Source organism: Chrysemys picta, chromosome 12 (assembly GCF_011386835.1).
Source record: "Chrysemys picta bellii isolate R12L10 chromosome 12, ASM1138683v2, whole genome shotgun sequence".
NCBI lineage: Eukaryota > Metazoa > Chordata > Testudines > Emydidae > Chrysemys > Chrysemys picta.
The window spans coordinates 57155261-57173200 of record NC_088802.1 but is presented as its reverse complement, the minus strand read 5'-3'; the positions used below and the strand labels follow the sequence as shown (position 1 = coordinate 57173200).

Here is a 17940-nt window from a genome sequence, read left to right as displayed (position 1 = left end):
ATGCTCAGCCTGCCCTGGCTGGTGGGGTGGGGAGCAAATTCCCAGCTGTGGCCCCTCCCTCCTAGCCCAGCCCCTCAGGGATCCCCAAGGGGTGAGCAGGGTGGAAGGCAGGTCCCTCCAGGGGGAAGTGGGTGTGAGCAGAAATGTGGGGGCAGAGCGCTCCTGGGGCTGGCATCTCCCCCCCACCCCCATGACAAGCAGGAGAGAGATGAGATGGTTTAAAGGTGCCTTTATTGTCAGCTGCAGACGATAGGGTGCTGCTCCCCCCATAGCGGGGGGATTAGGTGCTGGTACAGTCTGAGGGGTCGAGGGAGATGGTGACATCAGCCTTGCACAGGATCGTGCTGGGGGCTCCGGACAGCAGCTGGCAGTTCGGCAGCTCCAGGGCAAGGTCCTTCACGCACAGAGCCTGGGGGTGGAGAAGTGGGTGGTTACAGCCCGCAAAGAACTGTCGGGGACACGGACCCCTTCCCCCCACCGCCCCAGCACCTGCTGCATCTTCAGCGGTGAAAGGGAGCCGGTTCTCCCTACTCCTGCCTGCTGGGGCCAGGGGCTGCTGCTGGCCCCGCCGGGGTGTGGGTCCTGCGGGTGCAGGCTGGAGGGGCGCCTAGCCCTGCGGGGGGGGGGGGGGAGGTCCTAGAGGGGCGGCTGGCCCGGCCCCAGAGGAGCGGGGGGCGCGGAACTGCCGGAGGCGGCAGAGACGGGGCCCCGGGGCAGCCCCCACTCACCGTGCTCCGGAGCGCGGGGCCCGGCGGCTCGGGGGGCAGCAGCTCGGCGCGGCGCTCGGCGCTGTCTGTCCCGCTCTCGGCGCGGCGGACGTGGGGCGCCCGGCGGATCCCGGACAGGAGTCCCGAGGCTCTGCCCACCGAGTAGGAGCTGGGTCCGGCCGCCTGCTTGTACCACGCCTGGGCGGGCGGTCCGAGCAGCGCGGCCAGGGCGAGGCAGAGCAGGGCGCGGGCTCGGGCTCGCTGCATGGTGCCGGCGGGGTCCGGCGGCGGCTCCGACTGAGGCGCTGCCATCGGCCGCCCCTTATAGCGGCAGGCGGGCGGGGGAGGCGCCTGGCGCTGCGCGGGGCTCCGCGGAGGCGGGGCCGGGCGCACGTGGGGGGCTCCGCGGGGCCGCCAGCCAGCTAGTCCGTGGGTGGGCGCGGGGCAGGGTCACCGGGGCCCGGGGGTGTGTGGGGCGCAGGGGTGGGCGGAGCTCGCCCTGCACCCCCGGACACGGCACCTCCGGGCGGAGGGAACCGAAGCTCCGTCGAGCCGGACGCGCCCGGGACCCCGCTCCGCTCTCGTTGCTCCCAGGGCTGCGGGGCGTGAACGTGGTTGTGAGAAAAGCTGCGAACTCGCCGGGCTGGGTCCTGCTCCGGCGGGAAACACGGACAGTCCCTGCCCCACAAGCTGCAGCTCAGAGTCCCCCAGACCCCTTTGCTGCAATGCCCGGCCCTGGCCGGGTGCCCGGGGCTCGCTCCCCCCATCCCCGCAGGGCTGGCCGGGCCCCCCGCCAGTAACGTGCCCCCCGGGCTGGAGGGCGGCGGGTTGGGGGTCGGTAAAGTCAGGTTACCTCCTGGGGCGATGGCCTGCCCTCTTGGGAGCTCCCCCCCTTTCTTTCATGTATCTGCGCTGCCTCCAACGGGGGGCTGGAGCAATGTGTAGTGGGGCGCTGAGAGCCATTGAACCAAACTGTGAACCCTGCATCTAATGGAAAGAGGGGGGGAGCCCCACCCTAGCCCCATCCACTCCCTGCCCCCTGACTGCCCCCCTCAGAATTCCAACCCTCCCCCCGCTCCTTGTCCCCAGACTGCCCCCTCCTGGGACCCCTGCCCCTAACTGCCCCCCAGGACCCCACCCCCTACCTAAGCCTCCCTGCTCCTTGTCCCCTGACTGCCCCCTCCTGAGACCCCCCCACCCTAACTGCCCCCCAGGACCCCACCCCCTACCTAAGCCTCCCTGCTCCTTGTCCCCTGACTGCCCCCTCCTGAGACCCCCCCACCCTAACTGCCCCCCTAGGACCCTACCCCCTACCTGTCCCCTGACTGCCCCGACCCTTATCCACGCCCCCGCCCTCAGACAGACCCCCGGGACTCCCATGCCCCATCCAACCACTCCCTGTCCCCTGACTGCCCCCCCCCAGAACCCCCAACCCATCAACCTCCCTGGCTCCCTGTCTCCTGACTGCTCTGACCACTCTCCACACCCCTGCCCCCTGACAGGCCCCCCCAGAACCTCCAACCCCCCCACTCCTCTCCCTTGACTGCCCCCTCCAGAACCCCCCTGCCCCTTCTCCAACCCCCTGGCTCCCTTACCGTGTGGCTCCGCAGCACACTCCAGGGGGCATCTGGACACAGCCACAACTGGCTCAGAGGGCCTGGGGGTGGGGAGACTTTAGAAGACATTAATGGGGGGAACCCCCCCAAGGCCTCTAACCATCATCTTTCTGGGGCTTTGTTTTTTTTAAATCTTCTCCAAAATTTATCCCCCAGCACCAGGCTGGGCACGGCTACTGCTGCCAGGCGTCCTTTCCATCGGTCAAGTACCCGCAGTCACCGTCCCCTTGCCCCCGCTCCGTTCCAGCGAGGGCACGACCAGCGCCCCGCGAGGAAAGGGACACCTGGGCTCCAGACAGGAGCTAAACTCTCTGTTTTCCCTGCTGCGGGGCGGTTCTCTCCCCCCTGCAAAAGCAGGTTAGAACAGCCGTGCCCCTGCTCTCCCCACGGAGCGGCACGCTGGGCAGCAGGGGATGGGGAGGAGGAGGGAAGAGCTCTGGAGCTGCCGGAGGCCGCCTGGCCAGTGATTTGAAGCTGCAGGGGGAAGGGGAGGAGAGGCTCCGGCTGCTGGAGCACCATGCCAGTGGTTCAATCCAGCCAGCCGCCCTATCACCCGCACCGTGCTCTGCAGGGCGGGGAGAATGCTGGAGTTGTAAAGATATTTACAAATTTCACCCCCCTGGATGCTATTTTTAACCTAAAAAGCTGGACATGTCCGGGAGAATCTGGACGAATGGTAACCCTACCCATGCCTCCAACCTCCCCGATCTTTCCCCAGCTGCCCCCTACACAAGGAAGTAGCCCCCTTGCAGACGGGTCACTGCACTGGTGCTGCTTGTGGTGATGGCGCACATGGTTTCTGGAGCGTACTGAGCACCCATGTGCTGCTGTGCCCCCTTGTGTCCCCGTTTGCACTAAGTGAATGGCAGGGCGAGGCGAACAGTTAGTCACCAACATCACTGTTGGCTGGTTTCTGGTGCCCTCTAGTGGATCAGACAGAACCTGTGTGTGCGCATACAAATGGCCACCTGAGAGAGGGCACAGCATTGAACTAGGACAGGGGTGGGCAAACGTTTTGGCCCAAAGGCCACATCTGGGTGGGGAAATTGCATGCAGGGCCATGAATGTAGGGCTGGGGCAAGGGTGTGGGAGGGGTGCAGAGTGCTGGAAGGGGCTCAGGGCAAGGGGTTGGGGCACAGGAGGGGTGCAGGGTGTATAGGGGGCTCAGGGTAGGGGTGCAGGAGAGGGTGCGGAGTGCAGCGGGGGCTCAGGGCAGGAGGTTGGGGGTGCAGGTGGGAGTTGGGGTGCAGGCTCCAGCCAGGTACCGCTTATCTGGAGTGGCTCCGGGGTGGCAATGGCGCACAGTGGAAGCGATCAGCATCACATCCCTGAGGGTACCTCCCCCGAAGCTCCCATTGGCTGCAATTCCCCGTTCCCGGGGCCACAGGGACATGGTGCTGGCCACTTCTGGGAGCGGCGCGGGGTCTGCAGCGCCACGGGGGTGGCAATCCTGTGGGCTGCAGTTTGCCCACCTCTGAACTAGAGGCTTGGGATTGAATAGGTGAGGAGTTTTACAAGCTGCACTCCAGCTGGCTCAGGTACCAGGCCGAAATGAGAAGCCACCCTATAGACTCTTGGTCCCACTAATTGATTCCCATTGTGTATCATTCTCCCCTCCATAGGGGGGATCCTTGTGTCTTTGGTTCAACCATCCTTAAGGGGACCCATTGTACTCTCTGCCCCCACCCACTGCCCATTTAATAAATGATCTCCTCATGTCACATTTCCAGGAGAAGTCCTTGTTCTAGACTGATAAGCATCCATCACATGCCAGGTTCCACACTAAGAGGCTCCCATTATACATTCCACCTGGGGGTGGCCTACATGGCAGAGAAGACTGACAAACCAGAGAGGGATTTTGCCAAGGATGAAGCATCAAGCACAGTTGGTCTGTAGGACGTGAGCAATGTGCCAAGCTAGTGCAGGGCCCCCTCCATAGAGCAGGGACAGCTAGAATGGCTAAGTTAAAGCCACAGGTCACATTCTGCCACCTTGCTGCACATCTAGGGAAAGTCTTTGTTGATGGCATGGCAACAACCTTTCTCTGCTGTTTGTGGGTATCTGACCAGCGCTGGAGACTCCCCGCTTAGCTCAAAAGCAAAAAGCATGAAGAGAAATTAATCACAGCTATGAGTTTATTGAAACCAGTCCAGGGATTGCCACATTACAGCTGGAAACTGACTTATATGGTTGGCAAGGGGTCTAGTCCCAAAGCAACTTGGGTTCAAAGAATTTACATGATTCTGGTGCTGAACAGCACACCTGACCTGTGGGTATACCTCTGGTTGTGGTGGGAGGCAGGCCCCTTATCCTATTGGCCACACAACAGCCTTCATTTCTCTACTGCTGTATTTGAAGGTATCAGTTCAGGGCCCAGCCTGCCTGTGATGCATGGGGGAAATGGTTGCCAAAGGCATTACGAGCAGTGAGCCTGGATGGAGAGCTGCATATGGCCCTAAGAATCCCATTTCAACTAAAGAAAGATTTGAGATGACGTGACCATCTCTCACCAGTAAGGTACAGAATACCCACATAACTGGATAGTGGTGACTTCTCAGAGAATGGAGGGAGGCAGGGTCAGGACAGGCCTGAGAGGTCTCTTCAGAGAAGAAGGATGGGAAGGTTCCCATGATGCAAGAGCTGGGAGAGGTTTTATTTAAACAGGAAGGTCCCTCCAGCTTTTCAAAGGTTCTGAGCTCCTGCTGACTTTGGGTGGAGTTGCGAAGGATAAGCACCTCTTAAAAAAATCAGGTCCAGGGTGTTTTAAAGAAGACCCATGTCTGCATGGCAAAAGAAGCCATTATCATAAAAGGGCCAACATGAGATGTACCCAGGCCAACCCGTGGCCTTTTACTGAGGCCCACATGTACTGTGTAGACCATAAGGGCACAGAGAAAGTTGAAATACTGACTGTGCCCAGGATGAAGCAATTAATAATGCTGAAAACTTTGACAGCATGTGGAACCAGCATCATGGTGGGAAAGGTTAACATGCAGATGCTTCCAGTCATGTCTCCACTGCTCCATCTGCCCCAGGCTTCCTTTTTGCCTATAATGAGTCAATTATTTGGGGGCAAGAATTATCTGCTAAAGTTCTCTATAAGGGCTGGGGATACATATGATGCTGTATAAATAATTCGCTGTTCCAGGGTGTGGAGAGAGAGGGGCTGAATCCCAACAAAACACTGTAACAACATCCCATTAAATCCAAGTAGATCTGCTGGTTGCGGGGGGCTCTGTCACTCCTTGAATTTCCACTCTTGCCGGCACATAGGACAGTGCTGCTGGACTTGCTGTGAATTCAGCCACTTGAGAATGCAGTGCATGTGGAAGCAGTGGGAGCACTGCCCCCACACCAGGGGGCAGTCATCTCCAGGCACCTTACCTACAAAGAGACAAAATTTATGAGGAGAGAAGGGAGCACCTGGGCTGAAATACCGCACAGGGCAAGGGGCCTGGGTTACTCACAGTCTGGGCAACAGCCATTAAAGGCCATCCGGCAGATGCCACAGTTCTCATCATTGGCCACCCAGAGCCAAGAGGCTACCCCATTCCAGCTCTTTATCTTCACCTTCATCCTGGCCAGCTGTGTGTGTCAGAGTCAAGTCAGCACCTGGCAGGAGAAGCAGTTGCTCAGATTGAGTTTAATTTCTAATCCTTTGGTTTCCCAGCTGAAACAGCTCATCTCCCCAGGGGCAATGCAGCCTCCTTTGGCTACCAGCATTGCTTCCTCCCCATGGCAGTTCAGAATGGGATGTGGATGGGCTGTTCCCTCCCCCACAGCTCAGGGGTTACTAGTGAACCTCTATCCTCAGGAGCCTCTCATCCCAGATCCTCTATCCTGGTTCACAAACACCCATTTAGCGACCTTGCCCCATCACTGGGCATACCAGGATCAGCACCCCCCACTTTACAGATCAGGAAACTGAGTAACAGTGAGAGGAAGGAATTTGGTCAAGGTCACACAACTGGTCTGACTGCCAGTTCCATGGCAGGAGAAGTAGGAGCCTAGGCCTGAGCCCCCTGCCCTTCTACTCCAGGCTTCCTCACAGCACTGCTGGGAGGACCTGGGCACCTTAGTCTTTCCATGGGACAGAATGAAAATGGATCCCAGCAGCTCCTATTAGCATGTCACGTGATTGCTTCCTGCCAGGATCAGGGCTGAGAGGCCTCCCCGCACCCCCAGGGAAAGGGGCTGACACGCACCTAACGGGGTCCCCCAGAGCTAGGGTGACCAGACGTCCTGATTTTATTGGGACTGTCCCGATATTTGCTTATTTGTCCTGCGTCCCGACCTACCGCCAGCTTTTTTTTTTGTTGCCCCCACGTCCCGATATTTCACCTGTGTGATCTAGTCACGAAGTCACCCTACCCAGAGCTCAGCACAACCCAGAACCACTGCAAGCCGAGGGAGCCCCCTCCCCCTCGGGACATCTCCGGCCCCGCCCCCGGGAGCCCCTCCCCCTCGGGATCTCTCCGGCCCCGCCCCCGGGAGCCCCTCCCCCTCGGGATCTCTCCGGCCCCGCCCCCGGGAGCCCCTCCCCCTCGGGATCTCTCCGCCCCCCGCCCCCGGGAGCCCCTCCCCCTCTGGATCTCTCTGGCCCCGCCCCCGGGAGCCCCTCCCGCTCGGGATCTCTCCGGCCCCGCCCCCGCGGGACCCCTTGCCCCAGGATCCCGGCAGCCCCACCCCAGAGACGACACAACGGTCCCCAGCTCACACGCTCGGGCCGGCGGGAATCTCAATGGCCGCGTACCGGAAGTCCCGCCCCCGGCAAGACGTGCACCCCCCCCCCCCCGCCTCGGCCCTATAGAACAGGGCGTACAGCACCTGCGCTCTCATTTGACGCCCTGGCCCGCCCCTTCCGGTTCCGGCGTCGGCGCAGCGCGGCCGGAAGTGCAGGCCCCGGAGCGGAGCCGCCATCATGGCCGACAAGATGGACATGTCCCTGGACGATATCATCAAGCTGAACCGCAGCCAGCGGGGGGCCGGTCGCGCCGGGGGCGGCCGCGGAGGCCGGGGCCGAGGAGGCGCCGCCCGCGGAGGGGGGCCCGGCCGGGGCAGTGTTGGCGTCGGGCGAGCAGGAGGCGGCGGCCCCCTGCGGAACAGGCCGATCATGGCCCGAGGCGGCGGCAGGAACCGGCCCGCGCCCTACAGCCGGGTACGGAGCGAGGCGGGCGGGGGCGGCCGGCCGAGGCCCCGTAGCCGGGGGCGGGGCCGCAGGAGCCGCAGACTGACTGGTGGGAGCAGCAGGCGCGAGGGGGCTGGGGCTTGATCCTGGGGACCGAGCGGGGCAACTGGCTCTAGAGCCGGCTGCGCCAGGAAGGAGGCGGGCCCGGCCGGAGGCCCTTTGTCTCTCCCCGCAGCTGGCAGCGTCTCGTGGCTGAGCAGTGAGGTGGGGCGAGCGGGCTCAGGGTCTCGGGAGGACTAGTCAGACCCCTGTGGGGTGGCGGGATCCCGGGCTGGGGGCTTGGACACAGATGCTCAGTGAGAATATTTGTTCTGTTTCAGCCAAAGCAACTCCCCGAAAAGTGGCAGCATGACCTGTTTGACAGCGGCTTTGGGGCTGGGGCAGGCGTGGAAACCGGGGGGAAGCTCCTGGTTTCTAATCTAGACTTTGGTGTGTCGGATGCAGATATCCAGGTAAGAAAGCCCTCCCCCACCCCCTCCAAGTGTTGGAAAAGCCACAAAGGAGACACTTTGAGGTAATTGGCTTGGGCATTTTGGATTAATGTTACATTTTCTGAGGTCTGTGGACCCTTCCTCATGGAATGACACAGGGATCTCTAAGGCAGTTAACTTTGGACTCTTTTTATTGTTGCAGTCACCACTTCTGACTGACTGTTTTAGTACTGTCTGATGTGACTGGAATGCAAAAAAAAGTATTTTGTTCCTCTGTAGTTCGTTTAATATATAATAAATGACTGAGCAAAGGTGTCTGTGTGGGAAGGCTATGATGTTTGGGTCTGAAAATTTAATGTAACTTGCCCAAAATCTGACATGCAGATCCTAGTAAATGCATTAGTAGAATGCTTTACAAGGTTGCATTTTTTTTATTCTCTCCTAACTGCGATAGAGAGAGAGATCTTTCTGTCTCCCCACCCCTGCTTTTCTCCCAGTTCTGAACTCCTATGCTGCTAGACAAAACGTACTGGCTTGTGGGGGTCCCTAATCGCGGTGGGAACATGCTTTTGGGGAGAAGGGATATAGCAAAAAGCATACGAGTTATGCACTGTTCTACTCTTTGTAACTCCCATGATATTGTAAAGGAGCCAAGATCTCACAGCTGAAATATGTGAGCCCTTGTGTTTGTCATTTGCCCTACCCAACTTCCTCGAGGCATATGGAAAGACTCTTAAGGCTAGTCTTCACTGACCATTGAAAAATACATCCTAAGTATTTTGTTAGCCTAATACAACTAAAATGCAGGCTCACGGGTTTGAAGGCTAGCTTCCCCCTAGTTATCTACGCCCAGATTCTCGAACGTAGTTAGGCCACTAAATTACATTGACTTCAGTGGAATTTAGGCGCAGAAATAGCTTTGAGGATCTGGGCCCTAGTTGTTTATTAAAATGACATCAGATATGCTAATCCACATCTTAGGAGCGTTAGAGGTTTTTTCAAACATGATAAACAAGTTACCTGCCTTCAGGTTGGCAGGCCCTGATGAAATATATCCTCCAATACTTGAGGAACTGGCTGAAGCGATCTCTGAGCCATTAGCGATTATCTTTGAGAACTCTGGGAGGATGGGAGACATCCCAGAGGACTGGAAAAAGGCAAATTATAGTACCTAGCTATAAAAAGAGGTATAAGGACAGTCCAGAGAATTATGGACCAGTCAGCTTAATTTGGGAACCCAGAAAGACAATGGAGCAACAACGGAGTAACAGGCAACATGGGTTTGTCAACAAATCATGTCAAACCAACTTAATTTCCTTTGACAGAGTAACAAGCCTTGTGGATAGGGCTGAAGCAGTAGGTGTGATATATCTCAACTTTAGTAAGACTTTTGATACCGTCTCACATGACCTTGTCAAAAGCAAACAAGGGAAATAAGGCCTAGATGAACCTACTATAAGGTGGGTGCACAAATGGTTGGTAAACCATACTCAGAGAGTAGTTGGCAATGGTTCACAGTCAATCTGGAAAAGCATTGAGTGGAGTCCTACAAGGACCATCCTGGGTCTGGTTCTATTCAATATCTTCATCAATGATTTGGATAATGGCATAGAGAATACTCTTATAAAGTTTGAAAAGACGTATTGGAGCATGAGATTTCGTGGGTGAATACCCACTTCTTCGGATGCATGACATGCATCAGAAGAAGTGGGTATTCACCCACGAAAGCTCATGCTCCAATACGTCTGTTAGTCTATAAGGTGCCACAAGACTCTTTGCTGCTTTTACAGATCCAGACTAACACGGCAATCCCTTTGATACTTATAAAATTTGTGGATGATACCAGGCTGGGAAGGGTTGCAATTGCTTTGGAGAACAGGATTAGAATACAAAATGATCTTGACCAACTGGAGAAATGGTCTGAAATAAATAGGATGAAATTCAACAAGGACAAATGCAAAGTACGCCACTTAGGAATGAATAATCAGTTGCACACATACAAAATGGGAAATGGCTGCCTAGGAGGAAGTACTACAGAAAAAGATCTGGGGGTTATAATGGATCACAAACTAAATATGAGTCAACAGTGTAATACTGTTGCAAAAAAAGCAAACATCACTTGAGTATGTGGTAGGAGTGTTGTAAGCAAGACATGAGCCAGTTCTTCCACTCAGCACTGATAAGGCCTCAACTGGAGTACTGTGTCCACTTCTGGGCACCACACTTCGGAAAAGATGTGAACAAATTGGAGAAAGTCCAGAGAAGAACAACAAAAATGATTAAAGGTCTAGAAAACATGACCTAGGAGGAAAGATTGAAAAAACTGGATTTGTTTAATTTGGATAAGAGAAGACACGGGAGCAGGGCATGATAACAGTGTTCAAGTATGTTAAAAGGTTGTTATAAAGAGGAGGAGGATGAATTGTTCTGCTTATCCCCAGAGGACAGGACAAGAAATAATGGGCTTAAAGTGCAGCAAAGGAGATTTAGGTTAGACATTGGGAAAAATTTCATAACTGTAAGGGAAGTTAAGCACTGGAACAAGCAACAGAGCAAGCAATTTTCAAGTGATCCAACCTCTGTCACTTGCTCCAAGCTTCTGGCAGTCAGAGGCTAGGGACACCCGGAGTATGGGCTAGTATCCCTGAGCATCTTGGCTAATAGCCATTGATGGACCTCTGCTCCATGAACTCACCAGTTCTTTTTTTTGAAGCTTGTTATAGTTTTGGCCTTCGCAGCATCCCCAACAATGAGTTCCACAGGTTGACTGCGCTTTGCATGAATAAGAACTTTGTTTTAAATCTGTTGTCTATTAATTTCAGTGGGTGGCTCCTGGCTCTTATGTTATGTGAAGGAGTAAATAACACTTCCTTATTCGCTTTCTCCACACCAGTCATGATTGTATAGAACTCAATCGTATCCCTCCTCCGTCTTCTCTTTTCCAAGCTGAAAAGTCCCAGTCTTATTAATCTCTCCTCATATGGAAGCTGATCCATACCCCTAATCATTTTTGTTGCCCTTCTCTGTACCTTTTTAAATTCCAATAGATCTATTTTGAGATGGGGTGACCAGAGCTGCTTGCAGTATTCAAGGAGTGGGTGTACCATGACTTTATATAGAGGCAATATGATATTTTCTGTCTTATTATCTATCCCTTTCCTAAAACTTCCTAACATTCTCATAGCTTTTTTTTGACTCCACTGCACATTCAGTGGATGTTTTCAGAGAATTATCCACAATGACTCCAAGATCTTTCTTAAGTGGTAACAGCTAATTTAGACCCCATCATTTTGAATGTGTAGTTGGGATTGTTTTCCAATGTGCACTACTTTGCATTTATCAACATTGAATTTCATCTGCCAGTTTGTTGTCCAGTCACCCAGTTTTGTGAGATCCCGTTGTAGCTCTTCGCAGTCAGCTTTGGACTTCACTATCTGGAGTAATTTTGTATCATCTGCAAACTGCCACCTCCCTGTTTACCCTTTTTTCCAGATAATTTCTGAATACGTTGAACAGCACTGGTCCCAGTACAGTGACACTGCTATTTCTCGCTCTCCATTCTGAAAACTGACCATTTATTTCTACCTTTTGTTTCTATCTTGTAACCAGTCACTGATCCAGGACAGGACTTTCCCTCTTATCCCACAACTGCTTACTTTCCTTAAGAGCCTTTGCTGAAGGACTTTGACAAAGACTTTCTGAAAGTCTAAGTACACTGTTTCCACTGGATCACCTTTGTCCACATGTATGTTGGCCACCTCAAAGAATTTACCTTTTGTCCAGGGCCATTAAGTTTTCTTCTGGAGCAACTTCTTGTATGACTTTGAGTTTCCTCCTTTCATAGATGTTTTTTTTTTCTGGGCTACCAATGTTTACAATTTTGACAGCTATAAACCTCAGAGTTGGAGAAGCTGCCAGCCCTTGTTCTTTCCTGCCTGGTGCTGCTGTGAGATAGATGTTTTGGCAGCAGTTTGGTTAGTGGTAACAGCTCCCCTCTCTCTGTTGCACAGGAGCTCTTTGCAGAGTTTGGGACTTTGAAGAAGGCAGCTGTGCATTATGATCGGTCTGGACGCAGTTTAGGGACAGCAGATGTGCATTTTGAAAGAAAGGCAGATGCTCTGAAAGCTATGAAGCAGTACAATGGAGTCCCCCTGGATGGTGAGTCTGTTTGGCTGTTTTCACAGGACATTTCACTTGCTGGGTGGAGGACTCTAGATACAAGTGTATACAGATTAATTATTACTTTCTCTCTTTTAGGGCGCCCTATGAACATTCAGCTGGTTACATCACAGATAGACACACAGCGGAGACCAGCACAGAGGTGAGACGCTTTTGTTTGATATGGGCCTGTGCAACTGGCCTGTTGCACCTGATTAGCTTGGGCACTGAATTTGCATTTCTTTGTGGCTGCTGGGGTTGACTAGAGTGTACTGTGCCTGTAATACAGCTCTTTCTCTGCTTCACAGTGTAATCAGAGGAGGCATGACCAGAAACCGTGGTGGTTCAGGAGGATTTGGTGGTGGAGGTGGCAACAGGCGAGGTAACCGTGGTGGGAACCGAGGGAGAGGCAGAGGGGCTGGAAGAAGTTCCAAACAGCAGCTCTCTGCAGAAGAACTAGATGCACAGTTGGATGCTTATAATGCCAGGGTAAGTGTGGGTGCTCAATCAGTCCTTACCTGGAAATGGAAGGGTTAGCTCTCAATGGCTGCACAGAAAAGGATGGAGTATTTATCATAACACGGAACCAAAAAAATCCTCCTTGAGGCTAAGCAGTTCCTGTAGTTAACTTCATTCCCCCAAATGTTCCACCAACTGCTCTTACTCATGACTGAGAAACAGCCATCTCTGGGGTAGGAACATTCTGCAACATCCAGGACCACAGTTTTTCAAACAGGCTAGGTGTCCACTTGGGCCAGCCTCTCACATGTAATTGCACACTGCACGTTGCACATCCTGGGAACATGGGAATGAACACAAAACTGCACATCTAACTTATTTGAAAATACGTATTCAGCATCTTATGGGTGAGTGAAGGGTGGGGAAATTAACAAGCCTGAGTTGATGTTGTTCTTGTGATGAGGGGTGATGGGGAATGGTTGTATTTATAGGTGGTACCTCCAGTGCCCATTGCCCTGTGCACCAGTAATAAAGAATCTGTAATAGAAACAGAGGCAAACCAACCAGACTAGTCTGAGGTTGCTAGGGAAAGTGGGAGCAGGATGGGGCTGTTGTCAAGGGAGGAAGCAGGACCCATGTATAAACCAGCTGATATAATTAATAAATCCAAAGGCTGCATAGCTTAAATTTGCTAAGGAGCAGGTGGTGAAGTGTGTTTGGGGGGAGAAATACCCATTGGCTGAGCCATATGAAATACCTCCTGGCCTGAAGTAGTTGGGTGACAAAGTTACAGTACCATTGACCATTTAAAAATCCAGTCATGGATAACTGGAGTGTGCCTGAAGATTGAAGGGAGCAGATTTGGCTGTTTAGCAGAATCGGAAAGTGTTCCTGTCTGCTACTGTCCCGTAAGACTCACTCACCACTGGTAAAATAATGGAAGAAATGTGATTAGAAAATCACTCAATATCTAGAAGATGAAGCAGCAATAAGGAGTATTGTGGGCTTATAAAGGGAAAATCTTGATAGGCAAACCTGACTGCTTTCTCTGATAGAACTACAAAAATAGAGGGAAATGCAGTAGGCATGGTCTCATGGGATTTTAATAAAGAATTGAAAAGCCTCATAAATCTCAGTTGGAAAACTTGGCTTGGAAACTGGCTCAAATCAAAAACAAAGGATCACAAACAACAGAGTAGGCAGTTATGAGGGGGCATTTCTGGTGATTGATCCAGGTTGGACCCAGTGTTGCTGAAACTCTCCCAATGATACTGAAATAAGACAATGAAGGAAAATGATTAGAACCATGACTGTAAGAGACTGAAGGGTGAATGGGCAGGAGTCTGGCAACATGACCAATACAATTTTGGGCTTGCCTATGCAAAACTGTCAAATTAAAGGCCAGGTTTATGCTCCAAAGCAGTGGTTCTCCACCTATATACCATTGTGGGCCGCATTCACACAACATATATATGCTATCGGTATAGCCCTGAGGATGTCACATGGGCCGCAACTGTGTGCTGATTGGACCACAAGCAGCCCACATGTTGAGAACTACTGCTTCAAAGTTGTCAGTCAGGTGTGATGAAGTGTGATCGCTGACTGAGTTATACCAGCAGCACTTTTGCCAACATAGCTTATTTTGCTCAGGGGCAGGAATCAGCTAAATTGTCAAAAGTGCCATTTTGCCAATATAGGCTGCAACCCAGTAGGAGTGTTTAGCCAGTACAGAACAGACCTGGCCAAAGTGGGGAGGTGATAGGTGGGATCCAGTGTGTTCCATAGAATATCCTGAATGGAATGAATTTGTTTCAGCATTGTGCTTTAGAATCTGAGTTATTTTACAGAAATAATTATTTCTCATCCTGGTTGCAAAGAAGATACTAAATTGTGAACTGGATGCTCATTGATGCAGTGATGTCTACTTGAGTCTGCAGATGGTCTGAAAATATAACATTGAGAGGCATGAGCTGTCCTAGTCATCTCATCAAACTATCTCTGAACCCTAACCACCGTTTAAATGTCAACTTTGTACTGCTGATCACTGCAGCAAAAACATGTACCTATCATATGCTGATCTCAGTTCCTCCCAGGCATCCTTGGGGTGTTAAGAGTTCCATCTGCACCTTACCCACCTGCCAAAACAAGATTCTCCTTGCAATTTCTGTAGGCTGTTATGTAAGGTCACCACAAAAAACTGCAGCACATTGAAAACTGGTAATATTAACATACATACAGCACAGGACCTACCATATTGACTATTCATTTTTCATAATTTAGGAAGATCCTACATTTGAGAGTATCCCCCACAGCTTGCCAATTAAACTAGAAGGAATAGGATGAAATTAGAGGTGACTGGGGAGAAGGAGCGCCTTATGCAGAATAACAGAAAAAAACATTGACAGTGAGACATATTAAACTGTAGAATCCGCTCCCTGGGTGAAGTAGTGGCATTTAAATGGGGTCTTTTAGAATTAGGCTGGACAAACCACTAGAAAATATACAGGAGAGAGGGAAACAAAGGTCTTGTCTGTAATAGAAATGGGCATGGATTTAATGTAATTAATTTTAAAATGTACCAAGTTAAATTGGTACAAATCTCATGCGTTTAAACCAGTTTGCTATGTTCCACTGGCTTCACAAGAGAATATTAATCGATCTAGTTAAAATGGTGCACTTTTTCTAATATAGAAAGGCTTAATTCTATCTGATAGACCTATATTTTAACAGTAAAGTTTTTGTGAGACCCATGGAAAGCTTTTTCTTCCTGTTCGGTCTTGCAGCACTGTGAATAACAGAGCTTCTCTCTTCTAGATGGACACCAGTTAAAGCAGTGAGCACATCCCCTGCATGGAAAGGACTCCAGACATCTCATTCCATGCTCTCCGGAGGGAGGGGTGTATGACTGTGGCCACTAATATCAAGGATGGAATTTGTTTTACTTTTATGTTTGGAATAGGTTTTAAACTCATGTAAAGGTTTTTTTTTAATTCTGAAACAGATCTGTTTTGTACCGAGTTATTTTTGGGATAAATTTTACTGGTTGCCTGTTGGGCTGAGGTGGTTTTTTCACCTTTGCCGTAATAAAATAGAAATGTGTCTAGAGCTGTAAACGTCTGCTTCGTGTTGCAGCTGGAGTCCAGGGATGGAGCCTGGCCTGGGGCTGCAGGAATGTGAATATGGTGGGTAGGGATCAGGGAAATTGGTATGCAGGCCCATTTCTAAATGTTGGTGTCAAGTCACTCTCCTCTGAGGAAGGGGGGGTTGCTGTTCTGTCTCAGATCTTCCCTGTCTCCACAGTGTCAGTGGTGGCCTGTTAACTGTGCACACCAACTTCCCTGTGCTGAGTAGAGCCTGTGGGTAGCTGCACAATCAAATACTGCTCTATTTACACATCTGCCTGAAATGAAATGAAGACTCACTCCAGTGTAACGAGTTAATAAAAGGTGCACAAACCTCCTTGCTGGTCTCTGGGAGGAGGTGAAATTCTTGTTGAAGTTGTTTTGTATTTAACACTTGGTTCCAAAGTTCAGTGCTGGTCCCACCTCTTCAGTATTTTTACTGTAAACAGTTGCTGTGCAAATTCAGTGACTCCAAAATGCCAAGTAAAGATTTAGTCTTTCAACTATCAATTCCCTATTGAATTATTTCTATAAATGGCTTTGGTGTCTGATTAAAAAACTTCTAGCAAAAAGAATCTAGAGGTCATAATCTTCAGTTTGTACTCATTACTAATCTACTGGCAGCTGGGCCTGGGAAAGAGCTACCTTCAAGTTCTTTTTGGGAGATAGCAGTGAAGGAAACCTCAGCTTGTATATGTCTAAAAACAAACCTGGCTGATAAGGTACAGGACACCTCTTCTACCTTCCCAGTAGAGTTCATATTGGAGAAGAATGCTAAACCTAGAGATCAGGAGAAAGCAAATCATGAGCACTTTGTTTGGACTTAAGTGTTCATGCCTATAGGCCCAACATGTGATCATTAAGTGACAAACGATGAGGACTTTTCTAGACTTGCAAGGTTAGAGATGAGAACTTCTGCATTATTTGGGGGGGGGGGGGGAGTCAGGTATGGGAAGTGGTATCACTATTGTTCATGTACTCCACAGCTAAAATAAGCAATGAGAGTTAAGTAGACAGTTTTCAGCATGGAAAAGTTGAGTGTGCCCTAGGTGTGAGATCGAGATCCCCGCTCCAAATTACATCTTTTTAAAAAGTCAGCTCCATCTATGTGTTAGATAGTACTGAAGGTATGATATCACTAGATTGTACTGAGGCATAGGTACCCAGGTTTACCAAGCCTGCCTCTAAGCATCCATGCTGCAGAATTGCATGACTCATACGTGTGCAGCTGCATACATACTGGTGCTTCAGTTACCTGGATTTGGCACTAGGATTTCTGCAAATGTATTCCAGGGTACTTAGTGTCTGATGACCCACTCTAGGAATTGTTTTGCAATATATTGTGGGATAACTTGGGCCTGTCTCTTGGGCCTCTGTGCAGAGCCTACCAGCATACTTAATGGAGGCACTTCCAGCTCTGCATGCTCTTCCGTTGTCTGTTTCAGCTGGTGCTAAGGGATGTATGCAGCACAGATAGATGAGCTATTCCTGCTTGTGGCTGTGCTGTTAGTGCACCAGGATGCAGGTAGAGGCTATGGGACACAAAGGAGGGCATTTTATCAGGGGTTGCTGGGCTGTGGAAAGTAGGGGTGCATCTTGGAGGAGTCATGCATATTGGATGACAGAGTGGAGACAGCTGATGCTTGCTAAATCATTGTAGATTCCCCAACATGCTGCAGGCCAACTAGCACAGAGAGGTAGGATATCATCATCATGGAGACCTGGGATGAGCAACAGTGACTCTAGATTAACTTCTACATGAGGAAGATCTTCATGGAGCTGGGTACCTATATCCCCAGCCAGGTAAGCAAGCCCAGCTTCAAAACACATATAAGACCAGCTATAAGGGTTGTGTAAGGACAGTAGGGAAGTAGGGCTAAAACCTGGGTAAGAGCTTGGGTGAGCCTGCGTTTAAGACACCCTGAGACAAGGATCAGAGGGGTAGCCATGTTAGTCTGGATCTGTAAAAAGCAACAGAGTCTTCTTTGGCACTTTATAGACTAACAGGTGTATTGGAGCATAAGCTTTCGTGGGTGAATACCCACTTGGTCAGACGCATGAAACAAGGATGGGGAAGTAGGAACTGGCCAGCTCACTGCATGGGACAGACACTCCCTCAGACAAAGGGAGCTGAAAAGGGGTAGGCTCAGTGCATCCTCACAGGCATATAATGCTAGCAAAGGGCGAACATCCCACCAAGCTGAACCTCCTGAGGTTTCCAGCAGGGGACAAAGGTATTCTGGAGCTTCCCTATGCCTG

At 51.3% G+C, this 17940-nt stretch overlaps 3 protein-coding genes across 7 annotated transcripts; 1 reads left to right on the top strand and 2 right to left on the bottom strand.

The window, feature by feature from the left end:
- Window positions 1-214: 214 nt before the first annotated feature.
- NPB (neuropeptide B) lies at window positions 215-1127 on the bottom strand. Its single transcript, XM_005283148.4, has 2 exons — window positions 729-1127; window positions 215-409 (listed from the first exon to the last, which is right to left on the bottom strand). The coding sequence occupies exons 1-2, from the start codon at window positions 1017-1019 to the stop codon at window positions 281-283; spliced, it is 420 nt and encodes a 139-aa protein (XP_005283205.4). The 5' UTR covers window positions 1020-1127; the 3' UTR covers window positions 215-280.
- Window positions 1128-4440: 3313 nt separating this feature from the next.
- Window positions 4441-7115, bottom strand: ANAPC11 (anaphase promoting complex subunit 11). 5 transcript variants are annotated; one of them, XM_005283063.5, is made up of 3 exons: window positions 7041-7115; window positions 5791-5935; window positions 4441-5707 (listed from the first exon to the last, which is right to left on the bottom strand). In XM_005283063.5, exons 2-3 carry the CDS (start codon window positions 5897-5899, stop codon window positions 5562-5564), a joined length of 255 nt encoding a protein of 84 aa, XP_005283120.1. In that variant the 5' UTR covers window positions 5900-5935; window positions 7041-7115; the 3' UTR covers window positions 4441-5561. The 5 variants fall into 5 exon arrangements, with proteins under 5 accessions (XP_005283120.1, XP_005283121.1, XP_065419871.1 ...); XM_005283064.5 differs by having other exon boundaries at window positions 7010-7095; XM_065563799.1 differs by lacking the exon at window positions 7041-7115 and adding an exon at window positions 6665-6687.
- Window positions 7116-7177: 62 nt separating this feature from the next.
- ALYREF (Aly/REF export factor) lies at window positions 7178-15664 on the top strand. Its single transcript, XM_005283062.5, has 6 exons — window positions 7178-7481; window positions 7832-7963; window positions 11953-12100; window positions 12200-12263; window positions 12409-12589; window positions 15374-15664. The coding sequence occupies exons 1-6, from the start codon at window positions 7245-7247 to the stop codon at window positions 15386-15388; spliced, it is 777 nt and encodes a 258-aa protein (XP_005283119.3). The 5' UTR covers window positions 7178-7244; the 3' UTR covers window positions 15389-15664.
- Window positions 15665-17940: the final 2276 nt, after the last annotated feature.

What these genes read in the sequence shown, in the direction of transcription:
- NPB (XM_005283148.4), bottom strand. Translation starts at nt 1,019, where the DNA reads ATGGCAGCGCCTCAGTCGGAGCCGCCGCCGGACCCCGCCGGCACCATG. An exon ending in GCCCCGCGCTCCGGAGCACG is followed by an intron (nt 410 to 728) that starts GTGAGTGGGGGC and finishes CTCCACCCCCAG; the next exon opens with GCTCTGTGCGTGAAGGACCT.
- ANAPC11 (XM_005283063.5), bottom strand. Translation starts at nt 5,899, where the DNA reads ATGAAGGTGAAGATAAAGAGCTGGAATGGGGTAGCCTCTTGGCTCTGG. An exon ending in TAATGGCTGTTGCCCAGACT is followed by an intron (nt 5,708 to 5,790) that starts GTGAGTAACCCA and finishes GTCTCTTTGTAG; the next exon opens with GTAAGGTGCCTGGAGATGAC.
- ALYREF (XM_005283062.5), top strand. Translation starts at nt 7,245, where the DNA reads ATGGCCGACAAGATGGACATGTCCCTGGACGATATCATCAAGCTGAAC. An exon ending in GGCCCGCGCCCTACAGCCGG is followed by an intron (nt 7,482 to 7,831) that starts GTACGGAGCGAG and finishes GTTCTGTTTCAG; the next exon opens with CCAAAGCAACTCCCCGAAAA. An exon ending in TGTCGGATGCAGATATCCAG is followed by an intron (nt 7,964 to 11,952) that starts GTAAGAAAGCCC and finishes TCTGTTGCACAG; the next exon opens with GAGCTCTTTGCAGAGTTTGG.